The sequence below is a fragment of the Buceros rhinoceros genome, unplaced genomic scaffold (genome assembly GCF_000710305.1).
Source record: "Buceros rhinoceros silvestris isolate BGI_N320 unplaced genomic scaffold, ASM71030v1 scaffold12113, whole genome shotgun sequence".
Lineage (NCBI taxonomy): Eukaryota > Metazoa > Chordata > Aves > Bucerotiformes > Bucerotidae > Buceros > Buceros rhinoceros.
The window spans coordinates 26,011-50,246 of record NW_010404354.1 but is presented as its reverse complement, the minus strand read 5'-3'; the positions used below and the strand labels follow the sequence as shown (position 1 = coordinate 50,246).

Sequence of the window (24,236 nt, the reverse complement as noted above, 5' to 3'; positions counted from 1 at the left end):
GAGCGGTTCTTTCCCTGTTCTTGAATGCTTTTAAGTATCAAAGATAGTCTTTAACTGGACTGCTACCCACCAAAAGGCGCAGGCAAGGACACATCTTCGGTGTGGGGGTTTTTGTATCTGGGAAGAAGCCATTCTTCTCCCTTCTGCTTTCAGACAGCTGGGATGGATTAAGAGGAAATTTTTTTCTGATTATTGGGCAAATAATTAGGTTCTAATTATAGACTGAAGTGGTCCCTCTTGTATGAACAATGTCGCCTCACATGGAACAGTTGTGGTCTTCCTCTTCCAAAAGTCCACCCTCGGTTGGGTTAAATTGTCAGCTGACTGCAGAGAGCAACGTGACTCTCTTTTGATAGCACGGTCAAGGTGCCATTCACTCATTTCACTTATAGTCCCCTCCCTGCCTGGGCGTGTTGCCATCCACCGGATGATGTTTTACATCAGGAAGTTTTAATGCGCAGCTCACCATGTCACGTGTTGTGAAGCTGAAATGTGACCCGTTACATCCCTTCAGTTTCTGGTGATCAGGTAGAGCGGATGAAGCACCAGCTATCAGTGTGTGGGGTTTCTGATGAGCTGCTGCCAGATATTTTTCCTCCAGTGTGACTGGTTTGTTGGGTTTTTTAAATTAAATTTCAATATTGTTCCTTGACACCTTAAAGCTGTACTCAGGCTGATTTACATCTGAACCTATGCCAAGTGCTTTCTTCTTTCTTAATAAGCTCTTCTCTTGATCTTCTTTTCCCAAGGCTTCCCAGAAAGCAAGATTTACAGGGACCAGCCTATCTTTCTTAAAATCCTTGAACTATTCTCTGTTGATCTTTGCTTTTTACATGTTTCCTTGCTAAATATTTTTCCAAGGTTTTGCTGTCTGCCAAGAAACATCTCCCCTTTCAGATTTCAGAAGCAGTTCCTAAGACATGGGATTCTTATTTGATCAGCATTTCTGTTCCATTTTAATTGTCAATCACTACCAAGAAAGCAGATTAACAGGCACTTGAAGCTTAGTGGCCTTGCTGCTGTCTGTTTGCTCTGGTCGCTTCCTTGCCTGTCCTTTTCTCTGCGTTTCTTGTTTACCTCCTCATGCAGCTTTTTTCTTCTCTGGTTTATCTCTCTCCTGGTCCTGTAACACTGAATTTGTGCATTTGAAAGTTGCTTCCAAGGGCTTCTGCTGTAGTGAGAACAGTGAAGAGCCAAGAGGGTCCACGCCTGCCTGATGGCTGCTGTATCACGCAGCCTTTTTATGTGAACTGCTCAGTTCCTACCTCTGAGTGCCTGTACCATAGGCTCTGCAATGGAAAGGGAGCACTATCAAGGAGCTTAGATCTCCTCAGCTCCTTGTGTGGGCTGCTCTTGGAAGTGAGAATGATTTAGGTAAGGACCCTCAGGATCCAGAGCGGGACCAGATGGCTTCCCAAGGTCCCTTTGAACTCTGCTTCTCCTGGTAGACAGAGAAGGTCCAGGGTAGGTATGAACCATAGCACTTTACTTGCCTTTTCCTTTCCTTCTGTCTCCTCTTTCCTTCTCCAAGTCCTGTGATCTCGCCCAGTTTGGGAAATGCATCCTCAAAAAATGTTGCTTCTCTAAACGATTTTAAAAAGTGCTACTTTTGCTCTATTTTTGTGTTCTTACAACATTTACAAGCTAGAAGCATTGGACTTTTTTTCTTAAGGTTCTCCAATATCGACCCCTAGTCCATCTCCGCTACCTCGTACCCCAACCTCCACTCCGGTGCACATGAAGCAAGGCTCCGCTAGTTCAGTCATTAATAACCCGTATATTATTGTGGACAAGCCTGGACAGATGGTTGGAGCAGCAGCCACAAGCACAGGTGTGTAGTGTGATCCTAGAAGGCAGTGGCTTAGCCTTTCCCATTCAGGTTGGTTCTCCCTTTAAAATGATGAGTATAATCACAGTATTTCAGCTTGCAAAGGTGGAAGACTACTCAGCGAAGGAAGAGGGAGGTGTGGTTGGTCTGCACAGCTGGCCTGTCTAACGTGGTTAAGCGTGTCTCACACTTCAACATGACTTGCCTGAGGAAACAGCACATAGCATAAGACCAAACTGAATTCACAGATACCTCCTCAAAGAGAGGGAAGGGAAGAAAGTAACGCAGACTGTGGTGCACAGAGATTGAGACAGAATCAGCGCACCGGTTGGGTGATGTGTCACGAATGTGGGCAAAAAGCGTGGAGAGCTGGCAGTGACTGGCAGGTCAGTCTTTGGTCCCAGGGTACGGTGCTCTATCTGTGTTGAAACGCATAGACCCAGGTTACCGGGAGAAAGCCATGCTGGGTGTTGTTACTGCTCTCAATGTCTAGCTGGTCCGATTCCAGCTGGTTTGGATTCCTCGAACTGGATTCCCTCAGTGCTTCAGTGGTGATGTAAGCCTGGGGTCAGAGGGGAGGACTGAACTGCTAGAGACGTGTGATGGAGATGGGAGTCAGTTGGTGATGTCTGTGTCATGGCCGAAGCAAAGGTCATTCAAAAGTGATTTGTGGCCAAGATCCACTGTCTGTGTAAAAACACGCTTGTTTGTGTGTGCGTGTGCTTGCCAGCGTCTCAGAAGGGTGCTCAGAGCCAGGGGGTGAGTGGAGCATCCACGTAACCCACAGACTGTTTGCTGGGCGTGGTTGGAAAGTGCAAAATGTCTTCTCTTAGTAGTTCCTCCTTTTATCTGAGGAAGCACATCTGGTATGTCACTTTAACTTTGTAACAGGGGAATTGGTAGAGGGAGCATAGTCATAGCTGAATATTTTAACACGTGTTTTGGGGCTTTCTTGGTACACTGAAGCTGTTTCACTAATAGGATTTGGTTTTTGGGGGGGTTGTTTGTTTTTTTTTTCGCTTGGTTGGGAGTTTTCTGCTTTTTTTTATTTTTTTTCCTTCTGTTTCTTCTTTCCCTCCAGCCTGACTGTCTCCTCTGCATATGTGGGTTATCACAGTTTGGGTAACCTTTGTGTTCTCCTAGCAGAGATTTGTACATGGAGGATAGGATCTGTAGATGCACCAGGTGATTTGGTGTACAATTTCTAACACCATTAAAGATGCAGTTTCCCACCACTTAGTGTGATCTCAGTACAGACAGGCCTGGAAGAAACTGCTTGCTGCCTTTGCCCCCTGCACTCCTGCTGCTTCCCCTGTATCCAGCATGAGTCAGGTCAGATTAGTGGCAGAGCAGAAAATTAACACCCTCCCCTCCCCAAACTGAGCTGTGTTGTCTGATAGCCTCGTCACCAGTGCCTGCAAGAGGGAGCAAGAGGGAATGTGGAGCTGGCTTCTTGGCAACAGCAGCCAGGCTTGATTGAACACAATGTGATCCTACAGTCAGAGTCACGGGGACCTTTTTGATAAGACTGTAGATCATATTTAAGAAGAGGGGTGAGATCTTTATGCTCCACGAAAACCAGCCTTCCCACACCCCATTATTTTGAGTAATGGCGGTTCCTTTACTTTTAAATTTAAGTGCGCATTGTAGCACAGCTGTATGAGAGACTATTACTGTGTTTTCTGCACGCAATTCCTGGCTTGCCTGTCTCGAACAAACCAAGCTAACAACCTAGCCAGCAGAAGTAACAGAACTGCTGCTGAGCGCTAAGGTGTTGTGTGCACACTGATAATGCAGGGTAAGTTTACCACTGAACCCCCACCCATCTCGGGGGGTCAGGAGAGTGCTGTGGCACGTGTATCCATACATTAATTTTGCTAGACAATCTTCCACAGACAGAGGACGCAACGTCTTAATTTCTTATTTCCGTTTCTTCCTTTACCCTACTTACTGTCCTTCCCTCTTGTTACTCCTTGCTTTTTCTCCTTCCTTTTTCTTCCCACTCCAGCGTCCTCCAAGCCTTCCTCTGTGGCAGTGTCTGAGGCTAGTGCAGGTTCAGAGGGCTTTGGACAGTGGAGCACATTACATCTGCTGCAGCAGGTTCTGACTGGCAGCTCATTGACTGTCCTAATGTCTCATTATTGCACCTTTAGCCGATATCCTCATCCACCCAGGGAGGTCCCTGACCATTTGGTTGCAGCAAACGGAGCTCTGGGTGACAGGTTCCCTTCTTAGGGGCCTGGATTCTACAGGTGGGAGTTTGGTAGTGGATTTGTTTTGTGCCAGCTCCCACTGATGTGCCTCGTGGAGAATACAGACTCAAAATGAAATGTTGTGTTTCTTGTTAGATGAGGTTTCTTGCATTCAGTGGCACCACTCCCCGGCCCTCACCCAGCGTCTGCTTTATTTCCTGGTAACGCAGGGAGCCCAACCAGCAAACTGACCACTGTCTGTCAGGCCTCGCATGGAACTGGATCTCCTGTATCAAAGACCCATGGGAGCAGTTTTGTCACCTCAGCTGTCAAGGTAATGTTCTCATTAGGTGTGTACTTTCAGCTTAAAATCGAGCTTCCTACTAAACAGGGCTTTTCAGTATTACACATTCTGCATTTTGGGCGAGTTCTTTTGGTTGTCATTTCCTGTGAAGGTTCCTATGTCGGGTTTACAGATGGAGCTGCATGAGAACGCGGTGTTGATACCAGATGATAGTGTCTGACACTTTGTTCAGCTCTAATTAGACTTGCCTACCTCTGTTAAAGGCACTGCTCTTCTGCTGTTCTACAGTGAATCTGGGGAGGGCATGGCTCGCAAAGTGTCTGCTCTTTCAAAACCACTCCTCTTTAGCTGACTTTGATCTTCTTGACTTTGTTAGTGACAGTAGGTGATTAAACCAGAGGTGCCTGCCTCAAAACCGTCGCTCTGTTCATGATTTTTGTACAGCAGCTGCTCCCAGCAGCCTGAAAACAGCTCATGTAGAGGCTTTACAACTTGCCTGCATTTAGAAAAATGTTTGTGTAAACAGTGGAGTAACCAAATGTGTAAACAAACAGTGAGAAATAGGGTTCATGCTTCTGATCTGCAAAGCCCAAAAGGTATGGAGCTGAACCGTCTCACAGAAAATCTCTCCCACATCTTGTGCTAGGAAGGATATTTCTGGCAGGGAAGTGGCGTCAGCGAGGCTCTTTCTGAAAGCAGCTGGTGGGAGTGCTGCTGAAAACAGGAGCGTTTCCCCGTCTCCAAGTCCCAGGAATATTAATGCAGGATATGGTGGGGGGGACGGCTTGCCAGTCAGCCTGCAGAGAGCAAATCACTTGGTGTTTGGAACTGCAATGCTTCCTGTGCCTGTTAAGGAAGAAGCGTCGACAGTTGGTGTCTGGAGCAGTTAGTCTGGAGCAGCATTTGAAGTGTCAGGTGTGCAGATGGCTGGTCAGATTTTGAGAGCCTGTCTGCTCCGATGGATTTCACTTCACACTGAAAACCAGTCATTAGCCTTTATTTTTCACTGATTTGGGACAGCTCTTTCTGAAAGGTTTTCGGTGAGTCTGAGTCGACATGTGTCATTAGTAACAGCTGAATTCTGTGTTTCCAGGGCAAAGTTAAACGGGAAAGATGTTTTCTGAATGCATACATATAAGTCATTGGTTCTGGATACAAAACTATCTGTTTGAAAACTCATCTGTTTTCATCCACGTGTCAGTACAGGGGAGATGGCAGGAGCATTAGGTTGGAGCCTGAGGGCTTGCTTTCTACTCCTGATCCAACCCAAGGATGGGCTAGGTGATTGCGAGCCCATGGCTTTGGAGTTCACGTTGATTGTGAAAGAGTACAATTATTTTACCTAAACAAACCAGAACAGTAGCAAACTTCCTCAAATGCATTTGACTCCTCTACCAGCCTCAGATCCAGAAATGCCCAGTGCATGACTTTGCAGGTGTGGAAATGTTTTCTATTCCGCTTAGTTACGTAGCATCACCGTTTCTGCCAAACGATGAGCTCTGCCTGGAAAGACTGTGTGCCATCACATCGTTCTAGGTACAGGAGAGCAAAAATTCGTCGGAGAGAATGTTGCTCGCAGACTTAGGTTGAACATTTTTTCCCCCTTCCGCAACTTATTTATTCTTAGATTGTCTTCTGCCTCTGAGATTGTGTATTGAATCACAGAATGGTTGAGGTTGGCAGGGACCTCCCCTGCTCAAAGCGGGGTCCAATAAAGCAGGTTGCTCAGGAATAAGTCTGTTGGGTTTTGAGTATCTCCAAGGCTGGATTGTCCACAGCCTCTCTGGGCAACCTGTTCCAGTGGTTGATAACTATCAAGTTTTTCTTACAATTAAACAGAATTTGCCGTGTTTCAGTTTTTCAGTTTGTGCCCACCAGCTCTTGTCCTTTCATTGGGTACTACTGAGCATTGTCTGGCTTGATCTTCTTTTCACCTTCCCGTCAGGTATTTATTCGCATTGATAGGATCCCTCCTCAGCCTGCTTGAATTTTACAGCTCTGAAATGCTTTGTATAAAAAGCTGGTCAGGGAACATGAGTCGATTTCTCTCACTTGTATATGATATGGTAAGAAATAGATAACTGCTGTTGGAGATGCAACTTGCCAACTAAAATCTGCCTTGTAGGCTCTATCAAGTACGTTCCACTCCTTTTACTCAAGTGTTGACTGATTTTGGAGGTGTCTTATTTGTACAGGTAACTTGGCCTGCCCCGCTGATCCGTACTAGCCTTTATTAGCCATCGCTTGGTTTATGTCTTGGACATTTCACCAATTTTTGCACCATGTCTTCCTATTCGCAGCAGGAGGATTCTCTGTTTGCCACCATGCCACCCCTTTGTCCCATTGGGAGTCACTCCAAGGTGCAAAGCCCCAAATCGGTCACTGGAGGACTCGGAGCTTTTACAAAGGTATTCCTCTTGGCTTTTGTGCCGGGACAAGGAGCCCAGTAGATCCATTTCATGCTGACTTGTGCCACAAACCATATAACTTCCAGTGCATGTAAAACTGTTACTGGAACGAGTGTGTCTTGTTGGCAAGGGCTCTCCAGCACCTCTCAAAAATATATCTTGTTTTCTTTTCTTTCTCTATGGCTCTGCTTTACTTTTTCATCTCCTGGTTCATCCTTTCTTGTTTTTCTTGTCATTTTGAGGCTGATATTTTAAAAGCTATTTTTAGTGGGGTATAGTAGAAGTACACTGGAGTAGATCTGTCAGGAGCTTCATGAAAAATGATATAGGGATTTCTGAATCTCAGATGTTGCCACTTCTGATTATGATTTAAATGTTAACATTTGGAATTTAAAGTTTTTTCTGGCAGTACTAGATGATCCGAGTAAAAGGTGGAAGAATGCTTCCTACCAGTTACAGTAGCTACAGCAACCTAACACAAAATAAAACCCAGCCTTTCCTGAGTCGCTGCTCTTAGAGATTAGATTTAGGGGCTGTCTCAGAGAAATATAAAAAATATACACAAGAAAATAATGTCAGCCATAATCCTCCTATACAATATCTGTAGCTAAATATCAGTTGGAATTTTGCAGGATAGAAAAAAAAAACCCTGAGGTCTAGAATGTGTTCTGAGCAGGAAGGTGCTTAGAAATTTGAAACTTTAAAGTGCTGTGGCTCTGTACTGAGATGCAGGGCCTGAAGAAGTCAGGTCTGGCCAAGTCCATTCTTAGCGTGACGGGGAGTTGTAATATTACTGATGATTTCTGTGTCTGTCTAATTTGTATGAGCGCCTCTCAAATCTGGAACGCTTTGTAAATACAGACACCCCCCACACACACTTGTGTGTTGGGATTAGCCCTCACGCTGGAGCCAAGTTAGAGAGTCCCCGGGGTGTTAAGAACCACATCTGAGTTCACTGACTGTTGCTTGCCCTTTCCTGCAGACAGGCTGTTCCCGAAATGATCCCCAGTGATTTAAGGTGTTTGCTTTTCTTATTATCATTTCTTCCTATTTAAAAGGTGATAATAAAGCAGGAGCCAGGAGAGCTGCCCCAGCAACCCCAACTACCAGCAACAGGGACAAGCACGCAGACCTCTGTGCAGCAGTACGTCACTGTAAAAGGGAGCCACATGTTAGCCTTGTCACCGCAGAAGCCGGTCGTGAGCACAGGCGAGGGGACGGTGCAGTCTAAGGTATGGGGCACTTGGGCATCCTCGGTGTGGTGTAAGCTGCCTTGCTGGTGGTGTTATTGCAACAACTTCACACTTCTCTCTCAGGTCTGTAGGGTTGTGTCTGTCTTGGACCCAGGGCAGCAGCACCACGGTTAGCTGGTTTCCCCGCGTGTAGAGTGGCTCGTGTTGTGCTTACCTGTAGTCCTTGAGAAGGGAGCAGGGTGAGGAGGCACTCTGGCTTTTCTTTGTGAACAGGGAACATCTCCCACTTCTGTCTAACCCATTGCTGCAGTGGGGTGGGGGTGGGTTTGAATGGGAGCCCATCAACCCAGAAAGCTGGCTGCCATCAGCTCTTGCTGAAACTCATCTAGGTCTTTCTGTACGAGGAGGTAGGTTCTTTCCTTGGACTGCAGGCCTGCAACAAAAAAGAACAGGGCAGATAGGGAGTGGAGTGGAGTGGAGGCTGAGCCAGAACTGGCCTTAGGGGGAAGCAGTCCTGCTTGAGTGGCAGCTCGAGCATTTTATTGTAGGAGACTGCCAAGGCAGTGCTGCTGTGACAGGAGCGACACAGCTTCTGAGGACGCCTAGTAACTGAGCAGTGACAAGATGACAGATGTGTCAGAAGTCGGCTCCATTCTTGCCTGTTTCCACTGTGGATAGAGTCAAATCATGTGCTAAGCACAAGAGACTGCACAGGGAGGTTTCACTTATGCATTGAAAGCTGGAGAGACACGTTTTACCAGGGCATGTAGTGGTAGGACAAGGGGTGACGGTTTTAAACTGGAATAGGGTAGAGTTAGATTAGATATAAGGAAGAAGCTCTTTGTTATGAGAGCGGTGAGGCACTGGAACAGGTTGCCCGGAGAAGTTGTGGACGTCCCCTCCCTGGAGGTGAGTTCAAGGCCAGGTTGGATGAGGCTTTGAGCAGCCTGGTCTAGTGGAAGGTGTCCCTGCCCGTGGCAGGGGGTTGGTATGCCCCATCCCTGGCAGTGCTCAGGGCGAGGCTGGACGGGGCTGGGAGCACCCTGCTCTGGTGGAAGGTGTCCCTGCCCGTGGCAGGGGGTTGGAACTAGATGATCTTTAAGGTCCCTTCCAACCCCAACCATTCTATGATTTGCAACAATTTGTGGGTCTTTTTACTGCAGGTATGCAAACTTGTTTTTCCCTGCAGTTATTGTTAACACCTGAAATTGAAGCACTTTGTGGATTCTGCTTTGAGGCCAGAGTTTTCCCAGGGAGTTTGTTCCCATGAATATGTTAAAACTACATTTCTGGATCTCTGTGCTCTGCCAAGGCAGGCTTTATCTTCAGCTGGAATTAAGCCATTGCTTATATATCAGAAAAAAGATGGAAGTGCCTTGTGATTTGAATGTACTTAATCTGAGTGCTCTGAAATCCTGGTTGGGTTTAGCAGTTTATCTTTTTACTTGGGATTGGCCTCTTGCCAATTTAATTTCGTTTCTGAATGAATAGCTTTTTTGCGTGACTAGACATGTATAAAGTATCCTGAAATGTCTAGAGGTCCAGCGTACCAGCTAGAATTCCCGTGATCGCTCTTGCCAGCAGCACATCATCCAATACTTCTTTATTGCAGGTTGTTGGTGTTCCAGTTGGTTCTGCTTTGCAGTCGACGGTGAAACAAGCGGTGGCTATAAGTGGTGGCCAGATACTTGTGGCAAAATCTAGCTCTTCAGTAGCAAAGGCTGTTGGTCCGAAGCAGGTTGTGACCCAAGGTGTAGCCAAAGCCATCGTGAGTGGAGGTGGAGGGACAATTGTTGCTCAGCCTATGCAGACTATAACAAAGGCGCAAGTTTCTTCCACAGGTGCTCAGAAAAGTACATCTCAAGGCTCAGGTAACTTTACACCTTGTTAATAGCTCATGCTGGGTAGACTGTGAGGTTCTGTAATGATTTCTTCCACTGCAAAATAGCTGTGTGAGATTGTAAAAGGTGAGGGTGAGTATAGATATCTGTAGGGAGATTCAGGCTGACTGAGGTTGGTAATACAGAAAATGCGAACTCGTTATCTGTAAGGGGCATGAGGGAGCACAAGTACTTCAAAAGATGCAATGCCATGTGAGCAGAGATCAGACAAATAGGCTGGGGAATGTGCTGGAGATCTACCAGACTTTCATGGAGCTAGGTCTCATATTTTTGTGGGCTCCGTATAAACCCAACCAACAAGAGCCAAACTGTCCTTATTGCATCCTGACATCCTCCCCAGCGCTTACCATACGGGCAGAAGCACCTGCCTGCTTCTGTACGCAACTGGCTTTAGCCGACCAGGGTGGCTCCGGCTCTGGACTGTTGGAAAGGTGTTGGGTGGCTTCTGGACGCCACGCTTTTCAAAACAGTGTCTGTGCATCACTGGTGGTGGAGTTAATCTCCAGTTAGGCCAGCGAAGTATGGGTTATCAAAGGCTGGCTGCATGTCACTCCTAGAGCTTTCATCCTGTGCATACTACTTCCTGCAAGCAGCAGTTTTATTTCTTTTTATTCTTTCTTTCTAGTGATGGCCACACTGCAGTTACCAGCCACCAACCTGGCAAACCTGGCAAACTTACCACCAGGAACCAAACTGTACCTCACCACCAACAGCAAGAATCCTTCTGGGAAAGGGAAACTGCTTCTGATACCCCAAGGAGCCATACTGCGAGCCACAAATAATGCTAGTTAGTCTTGCAGGGAAATCTAATGAGTTAATGTAATCACTGCATAATTAATATGTTTGGCATTTTTGCTATAAAGCGTCCTGGTACTGTGGAAGTCAGTAATGGGATGGGGTTTCCTTGTTGACAACACCACAGTTACGTGGTGCTTTTTAAGACTGAGATCTTGCGAGTGTCTTCTGTTTCAGGTGCAACTGCTTTTCATACAGTGCTCTCATACCTTTCTCTGTGCTGAAAGCAGACAGCATAATTTTCCTCAAAATTCAACAAAGAGTTGTCTTTAACTCTTCTTTGGGATCTGTAGGGAGAGACAACTGCATTTTTGTAACGTAGAAGTGAGGTGGGTTTGGATGTAGCCGTGAAAGCTATTAATAAGTAATGGATTGACACCCTGGAGAAACTAGAAACGTGAGAGACCAACTTAGAAAAGGGGGAGATGCTGTATCTGGAATGAGGGAAAGGAATTGTTTTGCATATTGATATAAGGTTTGGCCCCAAGCTGTTGAGACCAGCAGAAACACTTTTTTGTTAATGGGCTGGTGACTCAAACTTGCTATGAAATGCCTGGAGAATAACATCCCTAATTAGTTCCGAGGGGCGATACTTTGTTTGTAGTGTGCTGTTGCTGTAGCGAGAGACTACTGCAGGGCTTGGACTGCGCAGATGGAGAGTTCTGTTGTGAGCCTTCTCCAAAACGCTCCTTTTGCAGCTGGGGCTTGGGATGGGAGATAGGTTGGGTGGGTGCTGTTGGCTCCCAGTTCTGATGCTGGCAATGAAGAAGAGGTATTACTCAGCTCAGTCTATAAGGCTGTAAATACCAACATAGCAATCGCTGAAGAAGTAGATCCTCTTGCTGAAGGTATTTTTGTGCTGTAGTACTTGTGATGGCAATTCCATTGCTTCAGGTTTAGAGTGGCAGCCGGGGCAGTCCAACCTTGACAAGGAAATAATCTCACAGGTGTTGAGGAAGAGCAAATACTTGCAAGTTTTATGACAGCCATGTATTTTTTTTTTACCCTTGTTTCTTAATGAGAGACTGCGAAAAGTCCTTGTACAGGCTGTGTCTTCTGGAGGCAGAGGGATACCAAAGTTTCACTGCAAATTACCACTGCTCAGCTCATACTCTATTAACAAAGTTGCATTGGAACAGCCAACAAAAGTAAAATTAAAATGTCAGTGGGATTCAAAGTGTTTCCAGGAGTTTTGCTGCAGATTCATAACCTGCAAAAGACTGATGAAAAGACTGTTCATCTCTGGACAGCATTTTCTTCTGATAAAAAATTCAAAACAGCCTGAAATGAGCTTTGCTTGCCCACCCACCCTCCTTATTTGCCCCATAGCTCCTTTCATTCATGGCGTTGGTTGAGCTGTAAGAGGGCACAGCAGCACATCTGAACAGTGCTGTACTGGGTAGTAACGTTACTCAGCTGCAGAACACGTGGCAGCAAATATCTTGCAAAGTGTTTTCAGTTCTGGTGTCTGGTTAGCGAAGGGTCAAGCCTTTGCTTCTGGTTGCAGGTCTCCAATCTGGTTCTTCTACAAATAGTGGAGGAGGAGGAGGAGGAGGAGGAGGAGGAACAACACAAAGCACAAGCAGTAACTTGTCACAGCACCTCACCTATACATCCTACATCCTGAAGCAGACGCCCCAGGTCAGTGGCATAAGTGTCTCGGTTCAAGCTGATTGACATTTCAGGGATGTTAGGTGGATGTCCTGTCATTCAGTAGTATATGCAGGATTCTTGGATTATGGATCTAGATCTTCTCTAACAACCCTTGGCATCTCTTCCCTCTGCCAGGCACCTGCTTTACCACCTGCTCTTGCTATTGGCACATCTCTGCTCCTCACCTCGCCTTGAAGGGTCTTACCTTCGTGGCTCCTTGCAGGCTGAGAAAGCAGCACTGAGTATGGCCAGGGTGGAGGAGAGTGTGTGATGAGAGTGCCTGGTGGCAGGGCCACAAGGGTCACCGAAACAAGAGAGATGATGGGACGGAGGTGATGTTGCAGGAGCTGTCTTACGCAGTAGGATATGTCGGAAAATATGAGGAAAAAATATGAGGAAAGCATGAGAGATGGGAGAATGAAGAGTTTTATTGGAGTGAAACAGCAAGCAAGGCTGAGTAAGAAAGAAAAATGAGGAAACAGGAGATTGTGTGAAGGGATTGATGTGCATTGGTGGGTGGATGAAGCCTCTTACTAGTAATAACTGAATACTGATGTGAAGCACAATGGGTGACAGGGTCTCTGGTAGGGGTTATTAGAGTGCACAGCTCCAGTTTAACAAGTGATTTCTGCATGCTGAGCTCTGAATTAATAGCCTCTGTGATGGGACTAAAACATTCTGAAGGAGAAGGTGACAGAATGTCTCGATTTCTCTCTTTTTTTTCTTTTTTCCTAACCCAGCAGTAGCCTCTCCGATCTTGCATGCTAAGCAGCATTTGTCACAAAGAGTAAATTTAAAGAGCATACAGTGTGCTGTTAAATTGTAGTGGGTGCTCTGACAAGACAGGAAACTGATTGTGGCTTTTTCACCCCGTCCCTTGCATCAGAAAGTGTTCCCCTGCACCAAGAAGAAAATGCCTTGTCCAGCTCTTCGTGCAGAAACATCCCCTGTAATTAGCAGTGCCTTGTTTTAGAAGATGGAATGTTGTTGCATTATAGCTACAGGCTTTTATCCTGTATTAAGACCCTTAAATTTCTGTTGGCTCTTAGCTGTGTTTCGAAGTGCTGACCTCCCTAACTTATTTCTGGAGCAGGGCACCTTTCTGGTTGGCCAGCCTTCTCCTCAGAGTTCTGGGAAGCAGCTGACTCCAGCTTCAGTTGTTCAGGGCAGTGTAGGAGTCGGAGCATCTTCCGCGCAAGGACAGGCACTAAAAGTGATAACTGGACAGAAGACAGCTCTATTTACCCAGGTAAAGTGCAAGCGATTTGTTTCTCTCTTAACAGTTCACAATTTGTCAGATAAAGCAGAGGAGCCACAGCCACACGTTGTGAAAGCTTTTCCTTTTGTAGTTGTGTGGCTTGATCTGGTTTTTGTACAGTTATGGTGCTGGCTGTACTAGGACGAGGAAAGCGCTTGAAGGCCTACGGTCATACGTAGATGTTGGACCACAGTTTTCCAACTTTATTTCTGTTCTCTCCTTTAAAAACTGCTAAGGAGTTTGAACTCCCCAAGAATAATTGACCACTCAAGACTGACTGGCATGGTTTTACAACAGCTCCGTGAAGTTGGTTTCGGAGGTGGTAGTGTTGTTCCCGCTGTTATTGCCACAATTTGCCATTTTCAAAAGTCTTTTGAAGATATTTTTCAGTAATGTAAAAAGCATTTGTCTTGTTTGTTTTGTTGTGGTGGTGATTTGGGTTTTTTGGGGTTTTTTTTTCAAGTCATTTAACAAAAATCCGAACAAACACACCTAATGCTAAATTTTTTTTTTCAAAGGCTGCACCCAGTGGACAGACATCGCTGGTGAAAATATCGGATGGGTCTATAAAATCAGTGCCTGCCTCATCCCAGCTCTCCAAACCTGGCACCACTGTGCTGAGAGTATCAGGAGGGGTTATCACTACCGCTGCTGCTCCTGCCGTGGCCCTTCCCACAAACGGGGTGGCCCAGGTGAGAAACAACATTGTCAATATTCTGTAATCTGATTACCGGCCAGGGTAATCCTCAGGAAAGGACCTCTACTGCTTTTTTCCCCTGTTGGTAGTGTTCTTCTCAGTCAGCATTGCTGGTGAGTCTGCTCTTCTTTGTGAACCAGCACAGTGCACGCATGACTCCTTTTCTGTCGGGCTGTTTGCAGTGTGGTGTAAGTAGGACCTGTGAAGAAACAAGGGGAGAAAGAGAAACTGAAACTTGTGCTTTCTTGCTTTTAATGTTAAAATTCAGGTGGGCTGGGAAGGCTCTATCTGAAACAGCTTTTGCAGTCATACAGATTGGCTTATTGTGGGCTGCGCAGCTTTCAAATACTACTTCAAGTCTACTGCTGGCACGAAAGTTGGCAGATGATGTGAAATGCCCAAAGGTCTGTATCCAGCAGGCCAGTGAAAGCCAGCAGGAGCTAGACTGTAGGTCACTCCCCTGAGATCACAGACTCTCTGCAGTACTTAGTGCCCAACCTGCTATCCACAGATTTCGGAGGCTGGCAGTGGCCGGAGTTCCCGGTCCTTCGGTTCTGAACTGTGGTCAAAGGATGTTACTTCTCTCTGCCCCACAGGAATTCTAAGAGGTGCTTTGGCACAGAGTGAACTTGGAAGCAAAACTTTTGTGTTCCTGGAGTGAGAGCTCTTTTGCATGGATGCAGCCTTGCATCCAGCTGACACAGGTTGTCCACCTGGAGTGGAATTGGAGTTCACAGGGTGGAGAGAGGCAGCAAAAAGGAGACTGTAATTCATTCTGAGGGTTCCCCTAGCCTTGCTGATTTTGCCTGTGGGGAGGCAAAGGTGAACCGAGTGGGGAGTTGATGCCACACTGCCCTGATAGGGCTGAATACTGGCATATGCAACATGTATAGATGAGGATGCTAAAATTTGCCTTAAATGCTACTCACTGTATTTGCAGCTCTCCCAAGAAGCTGCAGAGATAGAAATTTTCCATCCAGCCTCTTTATCCTAAACTTTTTTCCCCGTTTGTCTACTGATACCACCAAACTTCTGAGCAACAAGGACACACAAAACATGCCTGAGTCAAATTTCTCATCTGGAGGCTTGCCAGCTTGCTGAAGTTACGGGTCCTGGCTCCAGATACTGTCAAAGCTTTTGAGGTAGCAGTTCCTGTGGGCAGTTTCCCTGTTTCTGCTTGAACCAGTCTCCACTTTGTAGGCACCATCATTGTATATCACTTCTGGATACGTGCTAGAGAACCTCTTGCTTCTCAGTGATTGATAGATAAGCACTTGGTTTTGCTGCTTCTAGATATTACTTCATTGTTCTTCATACTTGTGAATCATCTATGACGTGAAAAGGAATCTGTTATCCCTCTGTACCTCTTTTATGCAGCAAATAGATAATGCAGGTTCCAGTTCATCGTCTTCTGGAACTCCTGCAGCGAAGACATCTGGACAGCAACACCAAATCTGTATAAGCCAGAGCCAGTCTACGTCATCAGTAGTGAATAAGACTGCGACATCCACTGTTGTAAGTGTTGCTTCTCTGATGACTACAGCAACGCCTGTGACTGGAAAAGCTGCAGTATCAGGTATTAAACTCCCTCTGTGCCTTTCCTAGAGAAAGTTAGAATCCAGCTGTGAGTTCTTTAGACATTTTCACTGCAAATGGAAAAATAGAGAGTCACCTGCATTTGTGAATGAGTAAAAGTAAAGTCACGCTTTCTAAAACGTATCTTATTGGCATAACTTTTGGCTTAGCCAAAGCGATGGCTAAATAATTTGGCATCCTGTCACATCAGTGCACTGACTGTATCTGTTACAAATAATAGCCCAACTTACTCGTTGGTATTGGAGAGGGGTTTCAGTTTTCATGCCAGGTTCTCATTAGAAGACGCATTCTGCCTATTGAGCACAGTGTGTCACCGAAAGGTTGAACTACCCAGGTACCAGCAGCACTACGGACTTGATCAGTTTGTGAAGGGAAACTTGCACTGAGTCAGAGAAGCTGCATGAACAGAATTTGGCTCCGGGCCTTTGCATCTGCTCTGTTTGGCTTGGAAAGGAGAGAAATGTTGATTAGGGGGAGCTGAAGGCTTTGAAGTCAAAATCCATTAAGTACAGTGAGAAAGGCTGGATCTGGAATGTTTCACGTTAATAAAGATGAGGTAGTAATGATGGACCGTCGTTATGTAGAGGGGAGTTTTCCTAATTTAGTCTTATAGTCAGCCAATATGAGAGCAAATGCATCAGGTTCAATTTGAGTATTTTGGATTAAAACTGGAAATTTTCATGTTAACTAATGTACCTGCTGGCATGTTCACTTGAAGTGGCTTCTTACTAAGAGTGAAATTACAAAAAAGAGAAAATATGTGACACTGAGCTCATCTGACAGTGTCCTTTGAAAGCAGCTCTTCTTCTTTCCTATGTACACAGTCTTCCAAACTCCTCCTTTCTCATCACTCTGTTTTTCCCAGAGCTTGAACGTAAACTGCTAAGACTGCCATAGTTCTGCTATAGGCAGCGGAGTATTTTCCTCTTTGCAAACAAAGCAGCAAGGCTTTTTTTCTTTTTTGTAGAAAATAGCTTTTGGACTGAAACTCCCATTTGGGTGTGAGAATGTTACCTAGATTTTGGTTTGGTTTTTGTGGCCTGAGGCACTGACTTCATCACAAAAACCTATTTATTCAAGAATCCCGAAAGAAGCAGTGGCTATAAAACATGTTATTTCAATGTTAAAAAACCCCCAAAAATCTGAAACTGTCTTAAAATTCTGAAGATTTGTATCTTTAAAGGCAATTTTTCAAAAAGACTCTTGGATTTTCCCTTGTTTCTCCCTCCCCAACTAATGGGGTTAGTTGAAAATGTCCTTTCTTCCTCGCTGTGCTGAGAGGGTGCCTTGCTGTCCTGTCCTGACACATCCGTGCATGACACGCAAATGCTTTGATAGCAGTAGGTTAGCCTTCTTGCCTTGACATCTTCACCAGACCTCGTATGTCTTGTACTTGGAAGGCATCTCTGTTTGTCAGTAATAATAAAATAGGAGGAGAATGGAAACTTTATCTCAAAATGAATCGTGAGTATAAAATGACCTTTGTGGAACTGAGGATCTGCTGTTGGCAGAAGGCTGTTACATTTTCACAAGCTGAAGAGAAGTTAGCTGTAGATTGAATACATTGTACTGAAAATTAGCTGGTTTAGCAGTAGAGAGGATGGACAAAGGTCCAAATCACAGTGTTAGAGTGCTGGCAGTGGCAGCTTGGGGTGCCCTCACTGTCGAGGAGAGAGCTGGTGGACAGCTAACGAGGACTGCTTGCCCATGGCACTGTGGCACAACTTGGAGCAGTGCTGATTTCCACCGATGTCACTTGGTGCTGCCATTGATAATGCTGTTAATATCTGAATGTCCCGATTGTTCTTCTAGCCTTGACTATGGTCAGTGATTTGATTAGTCCCCACTTTAATACGCTTCATAGCTTGATTAGCCCTCCTTACGGATGCATTCAGTGCATGTTACAGAGACACAGGAAGCTCAGTCCAGGTATGTCCACCAGCCTTGCTGCGCCGCCTTGGGCTTGTCACTTAGTCAAAACATGGTTGATTGTGCTCTGCTGACTGCAGTGGATGCTGCTGAGCCGAATTGCAGAGGTGCGTGCGGCTCTTGGATACCTCAGTGAGAGTGGCTGTGTGTGTACAACAGAGCTGTCGTTCACTGGCTTACCAGACCCTTGAGCACAGGGTCTTGTTTGGACAAGAGTGTTTCACTCTGTGCTGAGCCTGCTTCACTTAAAAGGTTTGTGTTACAGCAACTTTTGCTTATGATTATTTAGGTAATTAGGAAATTTGCTCTACAGATACTGTGTAATACTGCGCACACCATGGTGCGGCACCCCAGTATTTCAGCAATCATTTGTGTCAGCAAAAACTTGTCTGTCAGTTCTGAACTGCAGCTTGTTAGGAGGGTGGTAGGGCTAGCTTACGTGCCATCCTGGTTCAGGCAGAAAGGGAGAGAAGTAGCTGGAGGTAAACTACATGGTGTGTTTTATTTAACATTTTGTCTTCCGTTCTTCTTGCAGGGTTGCTAAAAATCCACTCAAATCAGTCTAGTCCACAGCAGGCTGTTCTGACAGTTCCCAGCCAGCTTAAACAGCTCGGTGTAAACACAGCTTCTGGAGGTGTTCAGACAATACTCATGCCTATGAACAAAGGTAAAGGGCAGAGGAGGATGACAGATGGTGTTTGAAAATCCCCTTTGGCACAGGGTAGCTCTTGGTCACTTGGTGTACATGGTCCAAAGTTAGAGACAGAAGAAAATGTAGCAGGGAAATTCATCCCTAAACTTTGTGCTGCAAAAGCACTGTGTTACTTCTGAACATGGTTATTTGTCAAAATGTATGAAATTTGATTTTTTTTTTCTTTGTTCTCTTTTTTCTTTTTCTTCTCCAGTGATACAGTCACTTTCTACCAGCAAAGTTTCATCTGTTTCAGCTGTCGCAGCAGCAAGTACGGTTGTCCCTAGTCCCTCCACAGCATCCATCACTAAAGGTAACATGGAATTTCTCGGTAAGGTGAGCAGCAGAAATATACCGGTGCTGCTTCATGCAAGTGGCCTGACTATGAAAGCAGACCCTGTGACTGTGGATTCCTTTATTTCCATTGTTAGTAGGGCTTAAATCCAGTAAAAATGGCACCAGGGCACTGGGAAATTAACAGTGACCTTTCCCCCTCAGCAAATCCCAAAGCAGAGGAAAGTGCAGAGAGAAAGAGGATATTCTAGAACACTACCATGAGTACCTTACGCATTTGTTGTTGCAGAAATGCACAGAGCAGCATGTATTTAATCACAGGTACTGCTGCCCTCAGAACAGTGGTGGTGGTGGAATGTTCTGGCGAATGCTTTCCAACAGCACTGGGTGCAGACAGCATGTTGGCGTGCGCACACGCGCAGGGGGAAGGTATGCACACGGTACTGCCCAGAATAATCCACAGGCCAGAGCTGGGGTACTTGAAGCCCAGCTCTTGCAGAACTGTCGTGCAATCTCTGCCAGCCCAGACAAATGACCAGACTGCCTGGCCCTTCTGGGTTGGGAACATCTCCCTCTCCCTCCTCCTGTCTCACCAGACTTCTGTCCTAGACATGAGGAAGTTCACTGATGTCAAAACCAGTGATGTCTTAAAAAAGAGTTCTCACTTTGAAATGTCATTTCTTGCCTGAACTGTTAGTAGCTTTCTGACCAGCTCGTCGTTCACAAAAAGGCCAAGGGACATTTGCAGGCAGTTCAGACTGGATCAGGCAGTCACAAAACATCAGCAATTGATTATGCAGGTTTTCTAACTCGGGTGGGAACTGAGCATGTCGAGATATGGCGGGGGGCTTTCCTTCAACATCGATTTGTTCATGCTCAGCAGTTGGAATGCAAAAAGCGAGTGAAGGGGTGTTATGTAAGAGCCGCTGTCTTACTGGAGTCTCCCAAGATTGGTTTATCGACCTGACGCTGTTCATCAACCTGACCAGTGCTTTTTGTCTTTTAAAATGTGTTCTGTTTCTTTGAAGTTAAGATGGAGCCTGATTCAACAGGACAAAGCTGCAGTTCTGTGGGTACCCAAGAAGGCCAAGCAGCAGTAAAAACAGAAGAGAGCTCCGAACTGGGGAATTATGTTATCAAGTAATTGTTCATTTCTCTGTAACGCTTTCTGATCTTTGAAATACAAGGGGGAACAGAGATGATTCTAGGGTTACATGCAGCAGTGTTAAGCCTGACCTAGAAATACATCGTAGAATCTTCCGGCCCGTATGCTGCTGTATAATCCTGTTGGGTTGCATTTGTTTCAGACAGTGTCACAATATTTTTTTTTTAAATGGAATTGTATGCAGGGCTTATGAGAAGGGAAAAAATTATTTGAAGATTTGCAGTTGTTCTGGGTTTTGCTAAAATCTCAAGCTGCTAAAACCTTTTTATCATCCACTCCTTGTATAATCCCACTGCCGTTGTGTGTCCTCACTGAGGTCAAACTGCCCAGTCAAATGCAGGTCAAAAAAGGGGCAGCTGAAATAAGTAGGACTGTCTCTCTAGTCTTGTTAAGCTCACATATGAGAGCTGCCTTGGTTCAGAGTTGGAATTAATTGATAAAGATCATTGGAGTATTTGTCCACAGGATGCTGTGAAATCTGGTGCGTTGTTTGTGATGCTCTGGCAAGTACTTGTTAGTGATTTCTCAACAGAACTCAGTTTTAAAAACATTCTTTGTATATTTCTTGATCGGTAGGATGTTTCTCCTGCACTTGATTCCTGCAGTGGCTGACTTTCCTGCCTCCATGTTTTGAAAAGTTTTGTTATCCCAACATATCCCTGCAGACATTACCCTGATGGAGGATGTACCTAGGAGACAGGAATACATCTTAAGTCAGTACACACAGGAAATCATCTTAGTAATAAAATAACTAATGGCAGATACAGTTCTTGCCAGTTAAATACCGGTTAAGTAAAATTTACCTAAACTACCCTAAGTAGAGATTGTCCCATGCAGTATCCCATGTTCCTGCTGGGGCAGCCTGCACGAGTATGTGCATCTTGTCTCTCAAAGTAGTTTATGAGATCTTGCAGGGATTTTTTCCAAGCCTGCCCAAAAAAGCCTGTCTTGAGTTTCTTCTGCTTGACAAATACAGCTTTAGATGTGGACCCCTGGGCAAGAGGAAGGGCTGTTTGAAATACCTGCTCTGGACTGGGGCATAACAGTTTATCCTCACACTACTTTTGCTGTAAAGCTGTGGGGCTACAGGCTTTAAACCATGCAGTGATTTTGAAACCGTCTGCATCTGATTCACTGCTCCCAACAGCATTCTTCATTGTGATTCTTTTTATCCCTTGCAGCATAGAATATTTGGAGAACATCCAGCAGCTTCTAACGGCAATAGTGAAGAAGGTTCCATTAATTGCTGAAAAAAGTAAGCAGTAAAAAAAAAGGCTTTGCCTTCCATTTGCAGTGTATCAACAGAACGCCTTGCATACTCTGTAGCCACAGAAACTATTAAAAGGTGGAATGAAATGAAGCCATTCTCCTAGACAGCTTTCTCCAGGGTTCTTCCAATAGAAATAGCTTCTTCCAATAAAGCCAAATGTGTTGTCAGCAGTTAGTAACTTTTATCTGGGTTTTTTGTTAGAAACGGGTTGTATTTCCTCACATAATGGCTGCAAGTAGGTCTTCTTTCCCTGATTTGTCCTTAATGAATCCCCTTCCCTGTTTCAAAAATGCTTGCAAATGTTATAACCTAGCTGAGCGTTGGAATGTGTTTGTTCTTAAGGTTTTTCCTTTTTCCTTTTTTTTAAACAAAAGGTAGTAGTTTGCAGAGAAATATTTTAATCTTTTATGGTGCTTTGTAATTGATGCTTTATGATTAGGATTCATATCCCCTCCTCACGTTCTTGGCAGGAAACCTTTTCACCTGCTGTTTCATTTTCGTGTTGTAATTTGTTTGAAAAAAAATTAAAGTTTTACAAAGGAAGAGACTTTGACCCGGAAGACAGACTTACAGGTCTACATCACTGCAGTTTTGGGGGGCATAAAATCTTTAGACCAGTCCATAGCCACAGACGTGTGTGTATGTGACCAAGAGGGATGCTGGTTTTGCATCCAAAAACCAGAGCATCTGCTGCCCATATCTGTGCTGTACTCAGAGAGAGCATGGCATTTGTAGGAGTTAGAGACTTCCAGTCCTTGATCCCGTGAGGATGAATCGCATTTCCCTTTTCTCTCCGTTAAATAACGTCAAACCTGGAATTTATCTCACTTAATAAAAATTCAGTGCTGTTTTGGGCTTTGTGTTTTCTAGGTGAAGATGCGAGCTCTTTTTGTGCCAGTTCAGTGGAACAGTACTACAGCTGGAATATTGGGAAGAGGAGGGCAGCCGAGGTAATCCTCTCCCCCTGTGTTTCGTAAGCAGTCATTAGGGACACAGCAAGGATTTCTGAATTATGAGGGAGCCTTCCTTGTTATTGGCTGATTGGTTTTCTGAAGCAGTCTGTCACATTTTAATGGAAGCATTCCTGACTGCAGGACGCACTGATCTGTGGCTGGGTAGTGATCCAGTGCAGAGACTTTCTCCAGCAGAGGGGACTCTGAAGGACATTTTTTGGTTGATTCAAAGTAAGGGGGTTTTGAAGCGGTTTTAAAAAGCAGAATATTTTCAAACTGTCCTGCTAGCACTTTAGCCTCCTCTCTGCTCTGTGGTTGAGGGAATTTTACCCAGCATATTTTATGGATCTTTTCATGGCATCGTGTCTGCTTTCTGTAGGAAGAGAACTGAGGGGTCTGACATAAGCAATGCGAGTGCTGAAATAGATTGTCAGTTCAGCGAAGATAAATATTTCAGTTCATCTGGACCATTTTGTATTGTTGTTGTGTTTCCCCCTATTTCTCCCTAATTTAGCCACCTTACTATGGAGTTTTACGGGGAAGGAGTTAAAACTGATTAGACCCTCTGCTGTTGCCAGCTTAAATGATTAAATTGTTTAACCACAATTCTGAGAAGCGTATTTTGCTCTAGTGGATTTCTTGCACTATCTTAGGTCTTACTTGGGAAATGAGACATTTCAAGTCAAGACAAATGTGTCTAGGCCCCTGTAAATGCGCATCCCTTTTTCTGGAGGTTTTGTTTGGATGACAAAGCAGAGTCTAACCGACTTGCCTACATCTGCCTGATAGTGGGATTAGGACCGTCTTCCACATTTGTTTGTCGTCTTCATTCTGACTCCTGAGAAAATCATGTTCCTTTTTGTTTTCCGTGCAACCTGGATTATTTTTTTGAGCCACAGTCTAGCCTTAAACATGTTAGCCAGTGTGATGAGCTTTCCCTTTGGTGTGTCGCAGTGGCAACGGGCAATGACAGTGAGGAAGATCCTACAGGAAATCATAGAGAAGCACCCCAGGTTTCACAATATTACACCCCTGAAAACAAAGCACGTGGTGCACTGGTGTCGGTGCCACGGCTACACCCCACCTGACCCCGAGACCCTGCGGAACGAAGAGGACTCAATTGAAGACGTGCTGACGCAGATAGACAGTGAGCCAGGTGAGTGTGGCACTCACATGTGCTGCTGCTTCAGGGGAAGGGCATTCTTCTTTTGTTTTTCACTTATGTCACTCCAGAATGATGAAAGTTGGAGATCGTAAAGGCAAGCCTGCAAGTGAGGCTGTCCCGTGTCCCTCTCAGTCCTGATGTTTCCTGGGGCCTCTTTTGGGTTTTATTGTGCTTTGGGGCCCTTGGAGCCCAGTGTAGATAAATCCTATGGGAGATAATTCTTGCCCCACAACGCGATGACTGGTAAGTGGGCACACAAACCAAGCATAGGCAGTTCTGCCATTTCTGCCCTTGGGTGAGCTCTGCCTCACCATGCAAACAGTGTGAATGAGTTCAGCTACAAAAAACCCCACCAAGGGTTAATTTACCTCCAAAAGTGAGGTGACTTGGCCTCTGTGAAGCTTCACGTTCTGCTGCGTTATGCCACTAGTCAGAGCTCTGGGATCTCCACAGTCCATTTCAGTCTGTATTAAACACACATCTCTAATTTCATCCTTTCTTCACAGTTAAGCTCCCTTGTTTCACCTTCATATAATCCCCCTCCCAAAGCTGAATGGTTTTCTGATCTGACCACACAGGGATTTAAGGTACTTCACAGAAGCGTATTCACAGATTATTCTTTGCAAAGTCTGGCCCTGCGTTGCAGTTGTTGAAGGTGGAAAGGAAGCCTATGTCCCTCTTCTTTCAATGTTTTTATCTAGATACCTAGATTTGTGTTTGTCTTTGAAGATAAGAATCTGTTCTTTGCGTGGCTTTCCCCTGAAGTTTCTACTGGCTCGTGTGAGTGTGCAGAGAAAAGGTTGCCCTTTGGTAATTCCACTGCCAGTCTGCCTGCTGATTGTTCTTAAAATGCTTGATAATCCTTGTCACAGTGTGAAAGATGATTGAGTGCTACATGCTGCCTACATAGTAAAAACTCCCATTTCTCCAAGCAAGCTGAAGAG

At 45.2% G+C, this 24,236-nt stretch overlaps 1 protein-coding gene across 1 annotated transcript in view; it reads left to right on the top strand.

Annotated features, from left to right (window-relative positions):
• Positions 1 to 24,236, top strand: part of YEATS2 (YEATS domain containing 2) — a 44,863-nt gene that overhangs the window by 15,875 nt on the left and 4,752 nt on the right. Inside the window, exons 11-26 of the mRNA XM_010133375.1 lie at positions 1,673 to 1,831; positions 4,251 to 4,354; positions 6,625 to 6,732; positions 7,791 to 7,964; positions 9,538 to 9,796; positions 10,452 to 10,613; positions 12,129 to 12,262; positions 13,368 to 13,523; positions 14,051 to 14,224; positions 15,607 to 15,805; positions 18,290 to 18,421; positions 18,660 to 18,758; positions 19,768 to 19,879; positions 21,086 to 21,159; positions 22,045 to 22,124; positions 23,082 to 23,283. Coding sequence (XP_010131677.1) covers positions 1,673 to 1,831; positions 4,251 to 4,354; positions 6,625 to 6,732; positions 7,791 to 7,964; positions 9,538 to 9,796; positions 10,452 to 10,613; positions 12,129 to 12,262; positions 13,368 to 13,523; positions 14,051 to 14,224; positions 15,607 to 15,805; positions 18,290 to 18,421; positions 18,660 to 18,758; positions 19,768 to 19,879; positions 21,086 to 21,159; positions 22,045 to 22,124; positions 23,082 to 23,283 — 2,328 coding nt within the window. The remainder of the gene's footprint in view (positions 1 to 1,672; positions 1,832 to 4,250; positions 4,355 to 6,624; positions 6,733 to 7,790; positions 7,965 to 9,537; positions 9,797 to 10,451; positions 10,614 to 12,128; positions 12,263 to 13,367; positions 13,524 to 14,050; positions 14,225 to 15,606; positions 15,806 to 18,289; positions 18,422 to 18,659; positions 18,759 to 19,767; positions 19,880 to 21,085; positions 21,160 to 22,044; positions 22,125 to 23,081; positions 23,284 to 24,236) is intronic.